The sequence below is a fragment of the Bos javanicus genome, chromosome 4 (assembly GCF_032452875.1).
Source record: "Bos javanicus breed banteng chromosome 4, ARS-OSU_banteng_1.0, whole genome shotgun sequence".
In the NCBI taxonomy this organism is placed as follows: Eukaryota; Metazoa; Chordata; class Mammalia; order Artiodactyla; family Bovidae; genus Bos; species Bos javanicus.
In genome coordinates this window covers 89,655,552-89,675,290 of record NC_083871.1, presented here as the reverse complement: position 1 = coordinate 89,675,290, position 19,739 = coordinate 89,655,552, and the positions used below count along the sequence as shown (strand labels likewise).

At 35.0% G+C, this 19,739-nt stretch overlaps 1 protein-coding gene across 11 annotated transcripts in view; it reads left to right on the top strand.

Moving 5' to 3' along the window:
* The window catches only part of POT1 (protection of telomeres 1), a 98,026-nt gene that overhangs the window by 72,798 nt on the left and 5,489 nt on the right, over positions 1-19,739 (top strand). For all 11 annotated transcript variants that reach the window (XM_061414590.1, XM_061414592.1, XM_061414587.1 and 8 more), the window contains 5 exons: positions 3,152-3,208; positions 5,908-6,064; positions 8,465-8,670; positions 13,407-13,542; positions 17,857-17,945. In XM_061414590.1, coding sequence (XP_061270574.1) covers positions 3,152-3,208; positions 5,908-6,064; positions 8,465-8,670; positions 13,407-13,542; positions 17,857-17,945 — 645 coding nt within the window. The remainder of the gene's footprint in view (positions 1-3,151; positions 3,209-5,907; positions 6,065-8,464; positions 8,671-13,406; positions 13,543-17,856; positions 17,946-19,739) is intronic.

Here is a 19,739-nt window from a genome sequence, read left to right as displayed (position 1 = left end):
ATTCCTGAGAGTCCCTTGGACAGCAAGAGATGAAACCAATAAATCCTAAAGGAAATCAGTCCCAAATACTCATTGGAGGATTGATGCTGAAGCTGAAGCTCCAATACTTTGGCCACCTGATGCAAAGAACTGACTCACTGAAAAAGACCCTGATGCTGAGAAAGATTGAAGGCAGAAGAAGGGGATGACAGAAGATGAGGTGGTTGGATGGCATCACTGACTTAATGAACATGAGTTTGAGCAAGCTCCAGGAGTTGATGATGGACAGGGAAGCCTAGTGTGCTGCAGTCCATGGGGTCACAAACAGTTTGACATGACTGAGCTACTGAACTGAGCTGAGGAGCCTGGCGGGCTATAGCCCATGATGTGGCAAAGAGTCCCACACAACTTTAGCTAATAAACAACAATAACAACAAAAATATATATACTTATTAAAAATCTGTATTCATTTCCCAGTCAACAATGTGCTTGTTATTTTCTAGCTGCTTTACTTCCAATAGCCCAAGTATTTTTTGATCATACATATCTTAAGAGTTCCCAGTTATATTGAGCTATTTAAGTACCTAATTATAAAATATTAGCAGATAATTGATGGTATATTTATATTATTATCTACCTGAATAGATGGCTATTCAAATATAAATTTTAAAAATTTACTCAATCTGTAATAATTTTTCCTTTACCATTTTGTCTCGGTATTTGCTTGTACATTTTGAGCTTTAAAGTCTATGTCATGTTTCTATCCCCTATGTTTTTTTTTTCCTACAACCTAACTTCTTCCCTACTGTGATCTATTTAATGAATATTTATGCTCTATCTATATCAGTAATAATAAGCATTAAAATTAACATCTGTGACTTGAGAGGCACTAAATAAATGCTAACAGTCATTATTTAATCCTAACCGCACTCCTGTGAGGTTGCTATTATTCTTCCCTTTTGCAGAAAGGAAACTGAGGCTTTGAGTAATGGGGATCATATAATTTGCCCAACCTCTCTTACTATTAACTGATGGCAAAGTCAGTGCCATTCAAATGCTGGTGATTTGGTTATTTTGTCCATGTTTATTTCTTCATTTTATGTGCTTTAAAATTCTTCATATTTCCTAGCACCTTGATGACAGCATTTTAGCCTAATCTGTGACAACTTGAACCACCCATTAAGAGGCCAATTTACTTCAGGTGCCAATCATTTAGAGCCAGTATGATTTATAATTATACTTTTTGAAATCTCTTTTCTCCTAAAATGTTTTTCCAGTTATTTTCAAGTAACAGAAGTAGTATATACAACAGTATCAAGCTACGTAGCTTTTCCATGCCTTTATGCCCACTTGCTGAGGTAAAGGTAACAGTTGACTATGATTTCTTCAAACCATTCATGTTTATAAAAATATATATATAATTCTATATGAACATATATATCTTTTCCTCTGTTTAAAATTTTCACAAAAGTGAGACCTTAGTATAGTGGTTGCTTTCTTTAATGATAGATCATAGACCTCTTTCTGGGCTAATTCATACAACTCAAACTCATTCTTTTATTTTTTATTTTTTTTTTTAAACTTTACATAATTGTATTAGTTTTGCCAAATATCAAAATGAACCCATCACAGGTATACATAGCTGCATTATGTTTTACGTCCATCTAATATAATGAATGCAGCCATTTTCTGTTTGATAGGTGGTTTTCAGTTTCTTACTCTTACAAATAATGCTTTAATAAACATCCTTGAACAGTTGTACATTCAAGCTTATTTTTTCTCTAAAATAAACTCGTAAAGGTGGGGTTGAAGAATCAAAGAGTAAACACGTGTTATTTTCGTAGATGACACCAGATTATATGCCAAAATGTCATAGGATTCAAATGCAAATAGCATGTCCCTTCCTTATACTGTCAGTGGTATTGCTTTAACAATATGTGTACTTTTTTCAGTTTGGCAGGTTTTAGGTATATTTAGTTTCCCTGAGTACTTGGAAACTTAAAAAATCTTATATTTATCGAACCTTTTTACTTCTTTGAATTGTCTGCTCTTACTCTTTACCTGATTTTCTGTTGGGCTTTTTTTCTTTTTTCTTGTCAGTTTGTGGGAGACTGTTTTAATACAGTTTTGCACATCTTTTCTCTTATTTTCTTATTATCTGTTTACTAATCAGGCTTTTGCATTGTTTCACTTCATGCAGAATGGCAGATATTAAGTAATCAGATTCTTTGAAATTATAGTTTGCCAGTTTAAGGTGTCCATGCAGGTTCTCTTACCATGGGTCTTTGTGCCATTTATTAGTGATGTTAAAGGACAAGTAATCCATATGTTTGTATATGATGTTTCATATAATAAATTATAAAAATGTAACATACTATTATATGTAATAGAATGTGGTAAGCTCATGTAAGTGCAAAATGTGAATACTTTTTTTTTAAGTCTTGAATTCTTCATTTTAGAAAGCATTACTAAAATGTATTGCTGTGATCACTATTTTTGCTCTTTGGTTTAAGTAAAATTATATTTTATGGCATTCATCAAGTCATCCTATTAAATTTAGTTAATTTATTATTTTATCTACCTATCCCTTATTTCCATCACAGTGTACTTTTTCAACATTAAAAAAACTTTCAAACATATAGAAAAGTTGAAACAGTTGTTCAGTCAACATTCATATTCCCACCATCAGTTTCTCCGTTAACCTTTTACTCTTTTTGCTGTGTCTTTTATCTTTTTTAATCCATCAATTCATTTTAGTTTTTGATGCATTTCAAAGTAATTTGCAGATGTAAGTACACCTTCTAAATACTTCAGTGAATGAATATCATTATCTACAGTTCAGTATTTGTTTAGGATTCTAAACAAATTTAAAATGTTTAGATTTTAAATTCCCTGCCATTTTCACTTAATTGATGGAATCCACTTGTCTCTATAATAAAGCCTATGCAATTTTGATTAAGATTGCATTGAATCTACAAATCAATTGGGAAGAATATCAGTTATTAACAATATTGAACTTTCCATTCCATGAACAAATGACATGAATCTATAAACAAATTTCTCCATTGACTTAGCTTTTCTTCAGTTTCTCTCAGTAATGTTTTATAGTTTTCATTGCCACATTGAGCTTTTAATGGATTTTAAAATATAATTCTCTCCTTTTTCCTAATAGGCTCTGGATCAGTATCATTATATGAAGTTGAAAGATGTCAACAACTATCAGCTACAAGTAAGACCATTTTCATCTTTGAAATTGAGACACAATAGTAAGCATAATGAAGTCTGTCTTTATATTTATCAGGGAACTCATCATTGGGCTTCCCTTGTGGCTCAGATGGTAAAGAATCCGCCTGCAATGTGGGAGACCTGGGTTCGATCCCTGGGTTGGGAAGATCCCTGGAGAAGGGAACGGCTACCCACTCCAGTATTCTGGCCTGGAGAACTCCATGGACTGTATGGTCCATGGGGTCTCAAAGAGTCAGACACGACTGAGCGATTTTCACTTAGCACTATCTAATATTGAGAGTGTATATCCATGAGAACAAAAACATACCCATATTTATCTTTTAATCCTCTACCTCATCCTAACTGGCATAAAATGGAACCCAGAAAGATATATGTTTTTAAATTGAGTGTATATATTTATATCATTTATCTATAAATTTTATAGATAAATTTAGACATATAAAGACATATTTATAAAAATAAGCCCCACTGCATAGCAGAGAGTATAAAATATCTTATATACTATTAGTTTTAATCAATCCACACTATGTATTTAGTGGTATACCCAAAAAGGAGCTCCTTAAAATATTCCCCCAAATTTTAATGTTAGCAATGATAATCAATTCATCAGATACCCATCTTCTGTTACTTCAGCTAAGGTGAAATAGAACAATTAAGAAAATATGTATATGCACAATATATTAAAATTCTGTAATATACTATTATAAAAACATAAGTTTTTCATAACTGGAGAAAGGATGTATAACTATGAAATGGCAGAGGGCTAGAAGAAAGAAGCTTATGGTATTGTATTAGATTTGGAGGTGTTAATATGCACTCATGGTGTTAGAGACAGATAAAGAAATAGATATATGTGTGTGTTTGTATATATGTATTCACTCATGTATATATTCATACACATGCAGGCTCATATGTGTAAGTATAGGTGTAAACATATGCATATGTGCCCCAGCTCTGTTGATAAAAGGAAACGGAAACAATGACATCCAGTAGCAATGAGCACACCTAGTGTTCAGACTCTCGGAGAAGGCGATGGCACCCCACTCCAGTACTCTTGCCTGGAGAATCCCATGGACATAGGAGCCTGGTAGGCTGCAGTCCATGGGGTCGCGAAGAGTCACACACAACTGAGCGACTTTACTTTCACTTTTCATTTTCACGCATTGGAGAAGGAAATGGCAATCCACTCCACTGTTCTTGCCTGGAAAATCCCAGGGATGGCAGAGCCTGGTAGGCTGCCATCTATGGGTTTGCACAGAGTCGGACACGACTGAAGTGACTTAGCAGCAGCAGCTGCAGCAGCAGTGTTCAGATCTTAGTTTATAAATAATATCCCAAACCAGGGCTTCTTGGAGAAATAACATATTACAGAATTGGGAAGGAGAATTGTAAGATGATTCTGGAACATCTTATTGTGCCATAAAGTAGAGAAGTCCCCAGGTTAATGGTGACAGGGTGTCAAATCTGGTACAATTTAAGTGTCAAAATTAAAATTACTAGTGATGAGATAGTACTGCTTGAGTAAAGTAGGAATCTATTAGTCCATATGGAGAGTAAAGAAATAAGAAAACAAATAAATGAGGTTGAATAGAAAATTGTTATTTCAAATAGAATGGAAGCTGATAAACATAAAAGAAATAATCAAGTTAGGGAAAAAGTCACCATTTTTAATCATGATAATTTATTAAGTTGCCAATCATTGGTGGATCCTAAGCTAGCAGGATTCTAAACATTTGATGAAATTGGGATATTTATATTTTATCAAATGCTTTCTTATTAATTATGGAGGGGGAAATAATAAGGTTATAGTGGAGAAACCTACTGAACACCACCTTAATGAGCTGAGCAAAGTTCACATCCCCAGGAATGAAAACACTGACACCACGTGCCTCTTCGTGTGCTCTTCATGTGCTCTGAGGGCCACAGGATCACTTACATGGTAGTATTCCTACCAGCAATGCATAATTGGTGTCTGATCATGATAAAAACCAGACCCACCCAAATAAGCAGCCTCAAATTCTCAGTATATCAACGTCTTGAAAGACGAAGAAAATCTTAGGAACTTATTCTACACTGAAGGACTCCAAAGAGACGGAAGAAATGAATGCAATGCATTGTTCAGGATTAGATCCTGGACCTGAAAATAAAATGCTGAATAGGAACACATGTATACCTGTGGTGGATTCATTTTGATATTTGGCAAAACTAATATAATTATGTAAAGTTTTAAAATAAAATAAAATTTAAAAAAAAAAAGGAGCATTATGGGGCTAGTTGGAGAAATTTGAACATCTGTTGATTCAGTGATAATCATTGGTAAGTGTTTTGATGTTGAAAATTGCATTATAATATATTAATGAAATTTCTTGTTCTTGTAAAATACACACGGAAGTAGTTAGGGGTTAAGGGGTATAATGTTTGGAAATTACTATCAAATGATTCATATATATATAAATATGTGAATATATGTATATGTGAATCATGTATCTGTAAGATTTATATATATACATATATATATAAACAGAGACATAGAAAATGACAGAGATGATGTGGCAAAATGTTACCAAGGTTGACAGTTAATACAACTTAGATTTTATTGTATATTTTTTAATGGAGATTCTTATCATGAATATATTGATATCCTTATAGATTTATCTAACTTAATCCAAAAATTCTTCATAGTACTTACAGATCATCAATATTTGGAGAAAACCCCACTGTGTGCTATTTTGAAACAAAACGCTCCTCAACAATATCGTATCCGAGCAAAACTGAGATCATATAAGCCCAGAAGACTCTTTCAGTCTGTCAAACTTTATTGTCCAAAATGTCATTTACTGTAAGTATTTTCTGTAATAAAACCGAAGTTTTCATTTCATAAATTTGTGTATATATATTTTCTTATGTATAAGTTTAAGTCCTGGAAGTGAATCAGTTATGGTTTAAATCTATTGTATTTTGAAAGAATGGTAATCTTTTTAAGAGAAAACACTAATTCCTTAAAGATAAATCCTTTTGATATTTCTTCATAATAGTAAAAAAAAGTAGGTGCTATTTTTAGATCTGAAATTCAATTTAGTAGCTCTCATACATGCAAACAAGTAACAGACTATGAAAATATTTAAGCAGGCTTTCTCATTTGTAACAAAAAAATCTTGAAAGTAAACCATTATTAACTAAAATTCTTAAATAGATAAGATTTCTGGTTAGTTGAAATTCCTAATTGTTACCTCGTTGGAAATATTCCTGTCCTGCTTAATAACTATAATACAGTGAACATAATTTGAATTTTTGTTAATAATTGAGGATTTCTCAGTTTCTGAAAATCTTTATTCTAAGCATCAATTTTTATATAAATGAGTAAGTATATAGAACATTAGAATATATATGTACTTATTATGGCTCAAGACATATTCTGAAAATTATTTTTAATCCCTCTTCCTCTATTTATGCAATTTGACTATCTTCTCTCTATGTATGTAACAAATACATGTATATACATCGTCATTCGGACATGTTGTGTGTGTGCTCTGTGCACTAATATACATATGGTTTCCCCTCTGAAATGTAGGTATAGTACTGTTTGTGGAAATTTTTAATCATCAGATCTCCTTCTGTAAAACAAGGGATTGTTTTTTATCTATTTGGGCTTGAAATAATAGTTAGAATATGAGTATAGATTTTAGATCTTTAAGTATTATCAAATTATAGTTGGTAAAATTCTGTAAAATTATATAACTTTACCAAACAAAGCCACCCTGTATGATCCTTTTTTAAACAAATGAGGAAAACATTTCAGACAGGTTAAGAGGTTTGGGGCTTTCCTGGTAGTCCAGTGGTTAAGAATCTGCCTTGTAATGCAAGGGACACTGGTTTGACCCCTGGCCTGGGAGGTAGCCACATGCCTCAGGGCAGCTCGGCCTGTGTACCACAACTACTGAGCCTATACTCTGGAGCCCACAAGCCCCAAGTACTGAGCCCATGTACAACTACTGAAGCCTGTGCAACTTAGAGCCTGTGTTCCTCAGCAAGAGAAGCCACCTCAGTGAGAAGCCCATAGTGAAGTGAAAGTTGCTCAGTTGTGTCCAACTCTTTGTGACCCATGGACTATACAGTCCATGGAATTCTGCAGGCCAGAATACTGGAGTGAGTATCCGTTCCCTTCTCCAGGGGATCTTCCTAACTCAGGGATCAAACCCAGGTCTCCCTCATTGCAGGCGGATTCTTTACCAGGTGAGCCACGAGGCAATCTCCTGAGAAGCCCATGTACTCCAACAAAGAGTAGCCCCCACTCCCCACAACTAGAGAAAGCCCATGTGCAGCAACAAAGACCAATCATAGCTGTAAAATTAGATAAATATTAAATACAACACAAAAAAGTAGAACATTTAGTAAGGTTAAAGAGATTTTACCTAAAGTTACACACTTGATTGGTGACAGAACCAAGAAAGGAAATAGACCTTTTGATTCCAGATTATGTAATTTCTACTGTATCATATTTTGCCATATGATTTAAAAAAATATATTCTAGATTAAAAGGAATCAAAATAAATACTGGTCTATAAGATAGGTACCCTATGAAAGTGAAATTACTTAAATAATAAGTGAATGTTTAGCTGGAGTGAAGATAGGGTTCCTACTGGGAGGTTTCCATTCCTTACAGAGGAGAACAATTTGGTGAAGAAATAATTATACATAATCTTGGTATCACAGAGCCAGGCAAGGAAATTGCTGGTTGTTAATGTAATTATTATATGGATCTAATTAACCATGCTGCTGCTAAGTTACTTCAGTCCTGTCCGACTCTGTGCGACCCCATAGACGGCAGCCCACCAGGCTCCCCCATCCCTGGGATTCTCCAGGCAAGAACACTGGAGTGGGTTGCCATTTCCTTCTCCAATGCATGAAAGGGAAAAGTGAAAGTGAAGTCGCTCAGTCGTGTCCAACTCTTTGCGACCCCATGGACTGCAGCCCACCAGGCTCCTCTGTCCATGGGATTTTCCAGGCAAGAGTACTGGAGTGGGTGGCCATTGCCTTCTCCGAATTAACCATGAAATGTCATCAAATATCTTTCTATTGAATGAGTCCTTTAATCTGCAGAGTGAATTATCTCAATATTTTAAAATAAGTAGATGATTCATAAGCATATAAATGTTCTTTTAATTGGATAATTTGTTAAATTTGACTTTCTAAGCTTATACCAGTTGTTTTTGTGTTATTCCATTGTTGATGATTTTAGGCAAGAAGTGCCACATGAGATTGATTTGGATAAGATTTTGCAAGAGGGTACAAGCAAAACCCCAGATACCACGATACAAAATACATCCTTATATAATTCAAAGGTCTGGACCACTAAAGATCAAGGAGAACGAAAAGTAGCTATTCATTTTGTGAAAAATAATGGTATTCTTCCACTTTCAAATGACTGTCTAATTTTGATAGAAGGTATGATGTTTTTACCGTTTTATTAACATACAGCTTTTTCTTCTGACTTTCTCTGATTAATTATTGTTAAATTTATTTTAGGGGCAACCTTGAACATATAAAATCAAAATATTGTTGCTTTAAATTTTATATAATATAATATATGTAACAGATTCAACTATATACGTACACATATACATATCTAAGTTTAACTGAATGACATTTTGAAATTATACATTAAACTTAAGTGTTTGCATTTGTTCATCTTGTTAGAGTCCTACATGCAATCTTAATGAGATCCAGTGTGATTTTTGAGCTGAATAATAATCAAGAAGCTGTTTATTATATATTGTTGCTGTTGACTTGGCCTCTGGATGTCACTCTTGTTTCATAAAAATACAGTGAAAGTCATCTATTGACAGCTAAATCAAGGAAGGAATCCTTAACTCAAGTAAAGATAACTTGACATACAGTATTTTAAAAGAATGAAGCTTTAAGTCAAATTTGTTTTTTCATTTCTTTTATACTTTTGTCTTATTTTTATCTAATATTTATATAACAATACATAATAAAAGAAGACCACCTCTAATTTGCAATAGAGAAAACTTTCGTTCCATTTTGTAAATGAACTGATCTTAATTACAATGGATGATGATCATTTTTATTACTGATGTTTTTCTGTTTATAAAAGTAATTCATAATCTTTTAAAAAATAATTATATATATATGTGTGAATACATATGTGTATAAACATTGGTGGTGTGTTCATGAACATTTCTTGTTTTAATACATTATAGCATATAGGAAACTATTCTAACTAATTTCTACATCTTAACTGATTTAATAATCACAATAATCCTGTGAAGTTGGTACTATTATAAGCTGTTTTATACATGAGAAAACAACCACGGAATAGTGGTTCCCAGTATAGTGACTAGTGAAACTGAGTTACTTCCTGTTTCTTGACATAGTAACTCTGTGATAAACTTTATCTCCCCCTGGATGAAGTGTAATTATGGGGGCACAAAGAATTAAGTAAATGTTACCCAGTTTCTCTCTAGGAAACTTATCGTAGTGTGCATATGCTTTAGTAGCATATGAAATTATCTGTTCCCCTACCCTCATCATTATGATATACTAGAGCTTTAAAAAACTTGGCCACTTTTATGAGTGAAATGTGACAACTTACAGTATTTTTACCTGTACCAGGAGATAGACATAAAACAAAGACATACACACACACACACAAATGGAGTAAGACTATTTATATGCCCTAAAAATAAAATAAAGCCATGATCCTATCAGACTGTATTAGAACTGTCCTTGTAGAGCCAAGAGGATGACAAATACACCTTCGGGTCCTTCTGTGCTTTGCTGCCTCCCACGGAATTCTGTTCTTAGCCAAGTTGGCCTTGAAGGTCCAAAGGAAGCTTAACAGAGAAGTCCCCGTAGCTCCCGCTTCTATCTTTAATTACCAGTTATCCCTCAAACTTTCAATCTCATCTCCTACCTCAATTCCCATCCCACCCTGTAGGCGTACTAAACTGCTGATACATCTTAAACCTAGTGTATTTCTCTGTACCTCTTTGCCAATCCATTGCCGCTTTCCTGGGAAATTCTGCTCTAATACTTCTTCAGAAGTAAATGCAGCAATTCTCCAGCAATTCACATATAATATTTAATGAACACCTACATGCATCAGGCATTTTTCTGATTCATCAGGCAGATTTGAGTCGTTCTTATTACATACCATATGAACTTCTAGTAGGGCATTTTCTTCTTATATTTGTGCCTTATCTGTCTGTTTATAGATTTGTTGTCTTTATTAGAATTTTAAAGTTCCCTGAGGTCAGAATACATGTAATTTTAATCTATGTAACTTCAACACCTGGAGTAGTAAACCTGATGTGTAACTGACTTTGTTTGCAACCCTATGGACTGTAGCCAGCCAGGCTATTTTTATTTTACCATATTTCTGAGTATTATAACTCCAGGCCTAGGCTAGGATCTAACTGTAGTTAGATCCTGCTATTACAGGTCTGAGAAAAGAGGTATAGGAGCCGGACAAGTTAAAACGCCACAAAACTTGCTGTTCTCACCAAGATTTATCCACTATTTTTGAATGACCACCCCTTGAATTGTTGCAAACCTTCGGTTGGTTTCTGTGCTTAGTCACTCAGTCGTGTCCGACTCTTTGTGACCGCATGGACTGATAGACACCAGGCTCCTCTGTGGTTGGAATTCTCCAGGCAAGAATACTGGAGTGGATTGCCATGCACTCCGCCTGGAGATCTTCCCAACCCAGGGATCGAACCCAGGTCTCCCACATTGCAGGCAGTTTCTTTACTGTAATTTCTAGAGTTCTGAAAAAGTTGAATTTGATAATTTTTGCCAACGTTCTTTTTGCTGTTATAGAGCTGTGTATTTTTGAATGTTCTTACTCCACTATGCCAGAAATACTTCCCCCTCACAATTGAATTTCAACATTATAAATTTTACACAAATTTTAGGAAATACACGAAACTATTTTTATAAATCATCTTCTCTTTCCCTGGAGAGGAAGAATTATCAGTCTAAGTGAAAGTATACCAGAAAAGGTACTGGTAGGTTTGAGTAATCAGAGATAAGGCTGCCTTCTAATAATGGTATGCCATTGAACATTCTATTTCTTCTCAGCCAACCTGATGGTTTTAGTGCCCTTCCTGTCATAACATTTGGGTGTGATGATTTTTCATAGGAAAAATGAATGAACCCTATACAGGAATTTCAATTACTTGAACTGTTCACATATATATTTAAATTAAATGTTAAACTGAAAAGAACTGTGAACTTCCAGATGTTCAAGCCAGTTTTAGAAAAGGCAGAGGAACCAAAGATCAAATTGCCAACATCCTCTGGATCATCAAAAAAACAAGAGAATTCCAGAAAAACATCTATTTCTGCTTTATTAACTATGCCAAAGCCATTGATTGTGAGGATCACAATAAACTGTGAAAGAGATGGGAATACCAGACAACCTGACCTGCCTCCTAAAGGAGATCAGTCCTGGGTGTTCATTGGAAGGCCTGATGTTGAAGCTAAAACTCCAATACTTTGGCCACCTGATGCGAAGAGCTGACTCATTTGAAAAGACCCTGATGCTGGGAAAGATTGAGGGCAGGAGGAGAAGGGGATGACAGAGGATGAGATGGTTGGATGGCATCACTGACTCAATGGACATGGGTTTGGATAGACTCCAGCAGTTGGTAATGGATAGGGAGGCCTGGTGTGCTGCAGTTCATGGGGTTGCAAAGAGTTGGACACGACTGAGCAACTGAACTGAACTGACCTGCCTCTTGAGAAATCTGCATACAGGTCAAGAAGCAACAGTTAGAACTGGACATGGAACAACAGACTGGTTCCAAATAGGGAAAGGAGTCTGTCAAGGCTGTATCTTGTCACCCTGCCTATTTAACTTATATGCAGAGTACATCATGAGAAATGCTGGGCTGGATGAAGCACAGGCTGAAATCAAGATTGCTGGGAGAAATATCAATAACCTCAGATATGCAGATGACACCACCCTTATGGCAGAAAGTGAAGAAGAACTAAAGAGCCTCTTGATGAAAGTGAAAGTAGAGAGTGAAAAAGTTGACTTAAAGCTCAACATTCAGAAAACAAAGATCATGGCATCCGGTCCCATCACTTCATGGGAAATAGATGTGGAAACAGTGGCAGACTTTACTTTTGGGGGCTCCAAAATCACTGCAGATGGTGATACAGCCATGAAATTAAAAGACGCTTGCTCCTTGGAAGGAAAGTTATGACCAACATAGACAGCATATTAAAAAGCAGAGACATTACTTCGCCAACAAAAGTCCATCTAGTCAAGGCTATGGTTTTTCCAGTAGTCATGTATGGATGTGAGAGTTGGACTATAAAGAATGCTGTGTGCCGAAGAATTGATGCTTTTGAACTGTGGTCTTGGAGAAGACTCTTGAGAGTCCCTTGGACTGTAAGGAGATCTAATAAGTCCATCCTAAAGGAGATCAGCCCTGAGTGTTTATTGGAAGGACTGATGCTGAAGCTGAAACTCCAATACTTTGGCCACCTGATGCAAAGAGCTGACTCATTTGAAAAGACCCTGATGCTGGGAAAGATTGAGGGCAGGAGGAGAAGGGGACAACAGAGGATAAGATGGTTGGATGGCATCACCAACTCAGTGGACATGAGTTTGAGTGAACTCCTGGAGTTGGTGATGGACAGGGAGGCCTGGCGTGCTGCAGTCTATGGGGTTGCAAAGAGTCAGACACGACTGAGCAACTGAACTGAACTGAAAACTGAAAAGATTCGTTTCAAACTCAAAACTAAATTTGCCTAGACATTAGTAGTATATAGAAAACTTAATGGGAATCCCATCATTTTTTTCATTCTCAAATTTACCTCTTTTTAGGTCATTTGAACCAAAGTGTTCCAGGCATAAAGAGCAATTTGTATAAATTTTAAAAGATGATGGTTCATATTTCACAACCCTTTTATTTGCTCATATCTCAGCATTTTTTCTCAGTGGTTTCGTTAATCAATGAATAGGATCCTAAGTTTACAAATTGCTATTTTTAACAATAAATGTATAAGTGTGTTAAATTCATGGCATTTGTTGTCTTTTTCTGTCAATCCTTTTAGTATTTTACTGCCTTTAAGGTGTTGCACAGTTAATACCCCAGTTTGTCTACTTTATATTTGTACTATTTGAAGGGTTATTTGTTCCCTTTTAATAGGAGGTACACTCAGTGAAATCTGCAAACTCTCAGACAAGTTTCATAGTGTAATTCCTGTAAGATCTGGCCATGAAGACCTGGAAATCCTTGACCTTTCAGCTCCATTTCTTATACAAGGAAAAATACATCACTATGGGTATGTTTTCAATCATGGGAATTTTTAATTTTATTTATTTGTTTATTATTTTATCCCAGTTGTTACTATATTCAGTGGACAGTGATTGAGTATCAGTTTATAGGTGATAGATTTTTTTGGTATATGTCTCTTCTTTGAATAGCATGAATATTGAGTGTCTGTACTCTGCTAGGTTTAAGGCTGCCCTAAAGGCAATGGCACCCCACTCCAGTACTCTTGCCTAGAAAATCCCATGGACGGAGGAGCCTGGTGGGCTGCAGTCCATGGGGTCGCTGAGGGTCGGACACAACTGAGCGACTTCACTTTCACTTTTCACTTTCATGCATTGGAGAAGGAAATGGCAACCCACTCCAGTGTTCTTGCCTGGAGAATCCCAGGGATGGGGGAGCCTGGTGGGCTGCCATCTCTGGGGTCCAACAGAGTCGGACACGACTGAAGTGACTTAGCAGCAGCAGCAAAGGCTAATATTCATTTGCTTTCTAAAAATTTAGATGCTTGTTACAGAGAAAGTTCAGAGCTGCATCCTAGTAAAAGGTAAGTAATTGAATTCCAGAATTTCTGTGCCACAGAGTTATAAATGAGTTGCCAGTGAGAAGGTAAAAGATATCAAAATACATTAGGAGCTACTTACTAGGTTTGGAAAGAGGCAGTGTAGGTAATATCTGTGTTTCCACCTGATCAAACAGTCAAAGGGTTCTGCTTTGTGAAGCCTTGGGTTATAGAATATTTTCTGCATTATTGGAAAATGCCAGATTGTTTTTCCAGTGATTATGGTCCAGTCGTGCATGTGTGCGTGCTAAGTTGTTTCAGTTGTGGCTGACCATTTGCGACTCTATGGACTACAGCCCTCCAGATTCCTCTGTCTATGGAATTCTCCAGGCAAGAATACTGGAGTGGATTGCCATATGGTTGAATCAGCAATGTGTAAAAATTTGTTTACCTCGGATTCTCTTTGACACTTAGCTCTTGCTATTAGTCTGACTTGTGATTTTGATAGACTGATGAGCATCAAGTAGTAGCTGTTGTCTTTGTGAGTTTAAACATCTCTCATGTTTATTGGCTATTTAGGTTTTCTCTTCTGTGAATTCCATATACACATTTTTCACTTGTTTTTCCTATTGAATTATTGGTCCCTGTTTTGGTTCTTGTGTGTGTTTGTGCCATATGCTTACTCACTCAATTGTGTTTAACTCTGTGACCCCCATGGACTGTAGCCTGCCAGACTCCTCTGTCCATAGGGATTCTCCAGGCAAGAATACTAGAGTGGATTGCCATGCCCTCCTCCAAGGGATCTTCCCAATCCAGGGATCGAACCCATGTCTCCTGCATTGCAGGCGGATTCTGTACTGTCTGAGTCATCAGGGAAGTCCTGTGTGTGTTTAGCTGATTGTAATAATTCTACAAAGAGATGTAGAAAGAATTTTTGCAAGCTTTTGTATGCAGTTACATGCATCTCATGAAACTTCTAGTCTGCCCTATACTTTTTTAACTCTATGGTTATTTTTATTTTACAGATTTTTCCAATATTAATATAGTCATATTTACCAAAATGTTTGACAAGACCTTAAAGTTTTTATAAAACTTTACTTAGATTTCTGGATATGATACTTTTTTAATAGAACTGAAACTACTGCTTCAGTTTTTTAGCAGTTGCACATCTCTTTTAAGAATTTGTTTGTCCTTGAATCTATTTTAGTAATGAAAGTTTTCTAGAATAGTATTTCATTTGTTTTTCAGGTTTAAATTTATTGACATAAAATTATTCATAGTGCTTAAGTCTTCTTTTTGTCTCTTCTTGAATTCACTTTATATTATTTGCAACTTTTTAACCCTTGGCCTTTTTTGCCAAAGCAACTAGCTTTTGTTTTTGTTGATGGTCTGTATTTTGTTTATTATTGTTCTTTACTTTTTTCCTTTACTTTCTGTAGGTTAGTACTCCATTTATGTAATGTTTTAAATTGAATGTTTGCCTTACTTAATTCATTGTTTTTTAGTATACGTTTAAATATTTATATTGAAGTCTATAATTTTCCCCTGAGAAAATAGCCATAGCTTTAACCGAAGGTTTGATAGATACTATTTTTCTTGTCATTTCTAAATGTTTCACAATTTCCATTATGATTTCTTTGGCCCATGAATTATTTCACTGTGTGTTTAAAATTTTTTACACACTCATTTTATGTGCTACATTCTTATTTATATTTTAGTTAATTACTTTTTAACCAAATAACTTGATGTATTTCATAATGATTCATCTTTGCTTTATCAAGGAATATGTTTGTTCATAATTTGTACATACTACATAGATTTTTAAAAGAATGTGTATTCTAACAGTTGTGTTTAATGTTTAGTAGTGTTTAGTTATGTCCATTAGACAAGCTTATTAATTGTATCCAAACCTTCTTTCCTTTGTGATTTTAACTATATAGTACCTTCTTAGAGGCTGTGGTTAATGTCCTCTGTGATTGTAGGTTTGTGGCGTTTTATTCTGTCAATGTGTACTTTATAAGTTTTGAGTCTTTTTTGCTTATTCATTCAGGTTCAGCATTTCATCTTCTTGGTGAATTCAGTGTACTATATATCCTTATGTAATAACTTCATCTATAATCATGATTTTTTGCTGTAATGTTTATTTTTTTTCATATTCTTATAACTGTATCAGCATTTTTGGTTGGTAATTGCATATTGTACCTTATTCTCATCCCATTGCTTTTATATTTCTTTGTTATTATATTTTAGTAGGTCTCATAAATAAATACCAATAGATTTTAGTTGTTTTTTGTAGATGATTTTAAAATAAGTTAATTACTGAAACATCTAGGTTTTATTTCTACACTATATTTCATGTTGTTTCACACTTGGTGGTGGTGGCAGTGGTTTAGTTGCTAAGTCATGTCCAACTCTTGTGACTCTATGGACTGTAGCCCGCCAGGCTCCTCTGTCCATGAGATTCTCCAGGCAAGAATACTGGAGTGGGTTGCTATTTCCTTCTCCACGCTTACCATAGTATTGTTGTTTCCCTTCTCACCCTTTTTTGTTATTACTTTATTTTTTTTCTCCAGTCATCTATTGGATTAATTTATTAAAATGTTCTTATTTTTCTCCTTTTTCCTCTTTCATTACTTTGGAAGTAATGAATTCTCTTATTTATGCTTGTTACTCTAATTTTTAATGTGTATACTTACTTTATCAATGTCTAAAGTTTAGTATTAGAGCCATTTTTAAAGGTAACTCACCCAGTTAGCTTTTTCTGTTAAAGAAAACACTTCAGTGTATTTGAAGAGTGAAAGGAGATAATATTTAATATAGTTATCCTCTGTTCCTCCCTAGATTGCAAATGAAAAGTATTCTGCATGAACCTTTTAAATGTTAATTTTATATTTTTATCCAAGTGTATTTTCTTATCAACATCTCCTGAATATTAATATGTATAATAAAAAGTCAGTTCACTTCAGTTCAGGTCAGTTCAGTCGCTCAGGCGTGTCCAACTTTTTGTGACACCATGAATCCCAGTACGCCAGGCCTCCCTGTCCGTCACCAACTCCTGGAGTTCACTCAAACGCATGTCCATGGAGTCGGTGATGCCATTCAGCCATCTCATCCTCTGTCGTCCCCTTCTCCTCCTGCCCCCAATCCCTCCTAGCATCAGAGTCTTTTCCAATGAATCAACTCTTCGCATGAGGTGGCCAAAGTACTGGAGTTTCAGCTTTAGCATCATTCCTTCCAAAGAAATCCCAGGGCTCCTTGCAGTCCAAGGGACTCTCAAGAGTCTTCTCCAACACCACAGTTCAAAAGCATCAATTCTTCGGCGCTCAGCCTTCTTAACAGTCCAACTCTCACATCCATACATGACCACTGGAAAAACCATAGCCCTGACTAGATGGACCTTAGTTGGCAAAGTAATGTCTCTGCTTTTGAATATGCTATCTCCTATTGGCTATATTTATAAATTTAAGGTCTTAGGTATTACATAGTATTCTCAGAGCCATAAATCGAAAGAGTCTTTAGAGTTTTTCACTTTACCAAATAAGGAAATTAGCCAAATTAATTAATATCCTGCACCTGGAACCTTTCTCATTGTCAGCTTAGCAATGTATATTCTGACTGTACTATCTTTTTTGATTGCTTGTATTGTAAGAAGTTTATTTTTTTAATAATTTTTTGTAATATGCACATTAAAGTACAGAAATTGCAGTGCTCTTTTGTTTAATAATATACTTTTTAAATTGTGTGTGCTTGCACAGCAAAGATTTATAATTAAATGAGTTATAATAATTACTTATAATAAATTATTTTTTCTTTTATTGATTTCAGATGTAAACACTGCTCTAGTTTGAGACCAATAAAAAATCTAAATTCCCTGGTTAATAAAACATCGTGGATTCCTTCTTCTGTGGCAGAAGGTTAGCTAAATTTCTATGTCCTATAATTGTAACTGTCTTTGTATAGGATAGTCTCACTCATATTTCAGTATTTGTGGATATTTTAAAATCAGAATAAAGGTTATGCTAAAGTTTAGTTTTTCGTAAGCAGAACCATTCACAGTGATCATAATAAAAATTTAAATATTTAAAAAACCTGAAAATGTACTTTTAAGAATCTGCCAGTATTTTTCAGTTACTACATTTTAATTTTCAGTAATTTAGCATTAATCATAAATACAACTTGTGAAAAATCTCTGCAGTTTATGGTATCTTGGGTTTGAAAAGAATTTTAGAGCTAGCTATTACAATTTTTTACCCAATACAAGTCTTTAGCTGGAATAATAAGAGTCTTTTTATATCACATCATTAACTATGGTCATCCAACCTTGGCTTAAAACTCCCCAGCGACTGGGGACCCGTTTACATTGCTAAGTCACTTCAGTCATGTACAACTCTGTGCAACCCCACGGACAGCAGCCCATCAGGCTCCTCTGTCCACGGGATTTACATTGTAAGGTAACAAATCTCTTACTTATTAGATGCAGTACTTAACAGTGGGGCAAAATCTGCTTACTTGCAATTTTAACATGGGCCACATTTTGCCTACTATTAATAGAATTAGAGTCCATGTGTTCCCTCTTCTATAAAATCAGTAGACTGCATTTGAAGGTAATCTGTCAAGTATTCATTAAGTCCTTATTTCTCCAAGCAGGTGCCCACACTTCCTTTGGTACTTTCCCATGTTTCTTACTGCTTTATTTCTCCTCTTCAATAAGCATTCCATTTTACCCATGTTCTTCTCAAAGTTTGGTACTCAAAGCTAGAAATAGGGCTGCAGACGTTGGCCAATTTGGAATATGGAGAAAACCTTTATTCCCTAAAATTGGACAGTGCTCCTGCTTGCCTGAAAATTTTATTGTGTAGATACTGGTTTGTATTCTTGGTTTTGTTTTCTTTCTCTTTTAATCTAGCTATATGATACTACTAATTTATATTTTGTTTGTGGTCCAGTTAAAGTCCAGGTTAACTTTTGCATGAGTTTCTTGCTGTGTACTTCAAGCTTGGTCTCGTCATCCTGTACTGAACATAGTTCTTGGTTTGCTTATTGGTCCCTTAGAGTAGGTTTTATGTTCATCCTTCTTGGTTTTAGCCCACAGTCTATTGAGGACTTTTGAATCTTTAAAATCAGTTCCTCTATATTAACAATTTCTCTCATGTCTCTAATTTATTTTTCTTACTTGCCCCCTTTATTAGTCATATTTGAATATGAATCCCACAGATGGAAGACAATATTCCATTATATAAGCATTTTGAATGTCTTTCATTTATAGACACAAAGTAAGATATTCATTTTAACCTATACATTTTCATATGATTTAGTATCACTTTAATTTCTTCCTTTTTCCTCATCTTAACCAAATTATGAAATCTCAGATTCTGGCATCATTCAACCAGATGCTATCCTTTAAAAAATAAGTGATCTCTGTGCTTAAAATCCAAAGGATAGAGACAGGTTACAAATCCTAACCATTGAACTGTATGCTGTTTTTTGTAAGAACATTCTGGCATTTAAATTTTCTCTTTCATAAGGTAGCATTCATTGAATTGCCTTTCTTGAATTCATTTTTATATTTTCTATGAACATCGACTCATTTTAAAGATAATGCTATATCAATATTTAGTTTTTTAAAAATATACTGGGACTTCTCTGATGGTCCAGTGGTTAAGAGTCCACCTGCCAATACAAGGACATGGGTTCCATCCCTCGTCTGG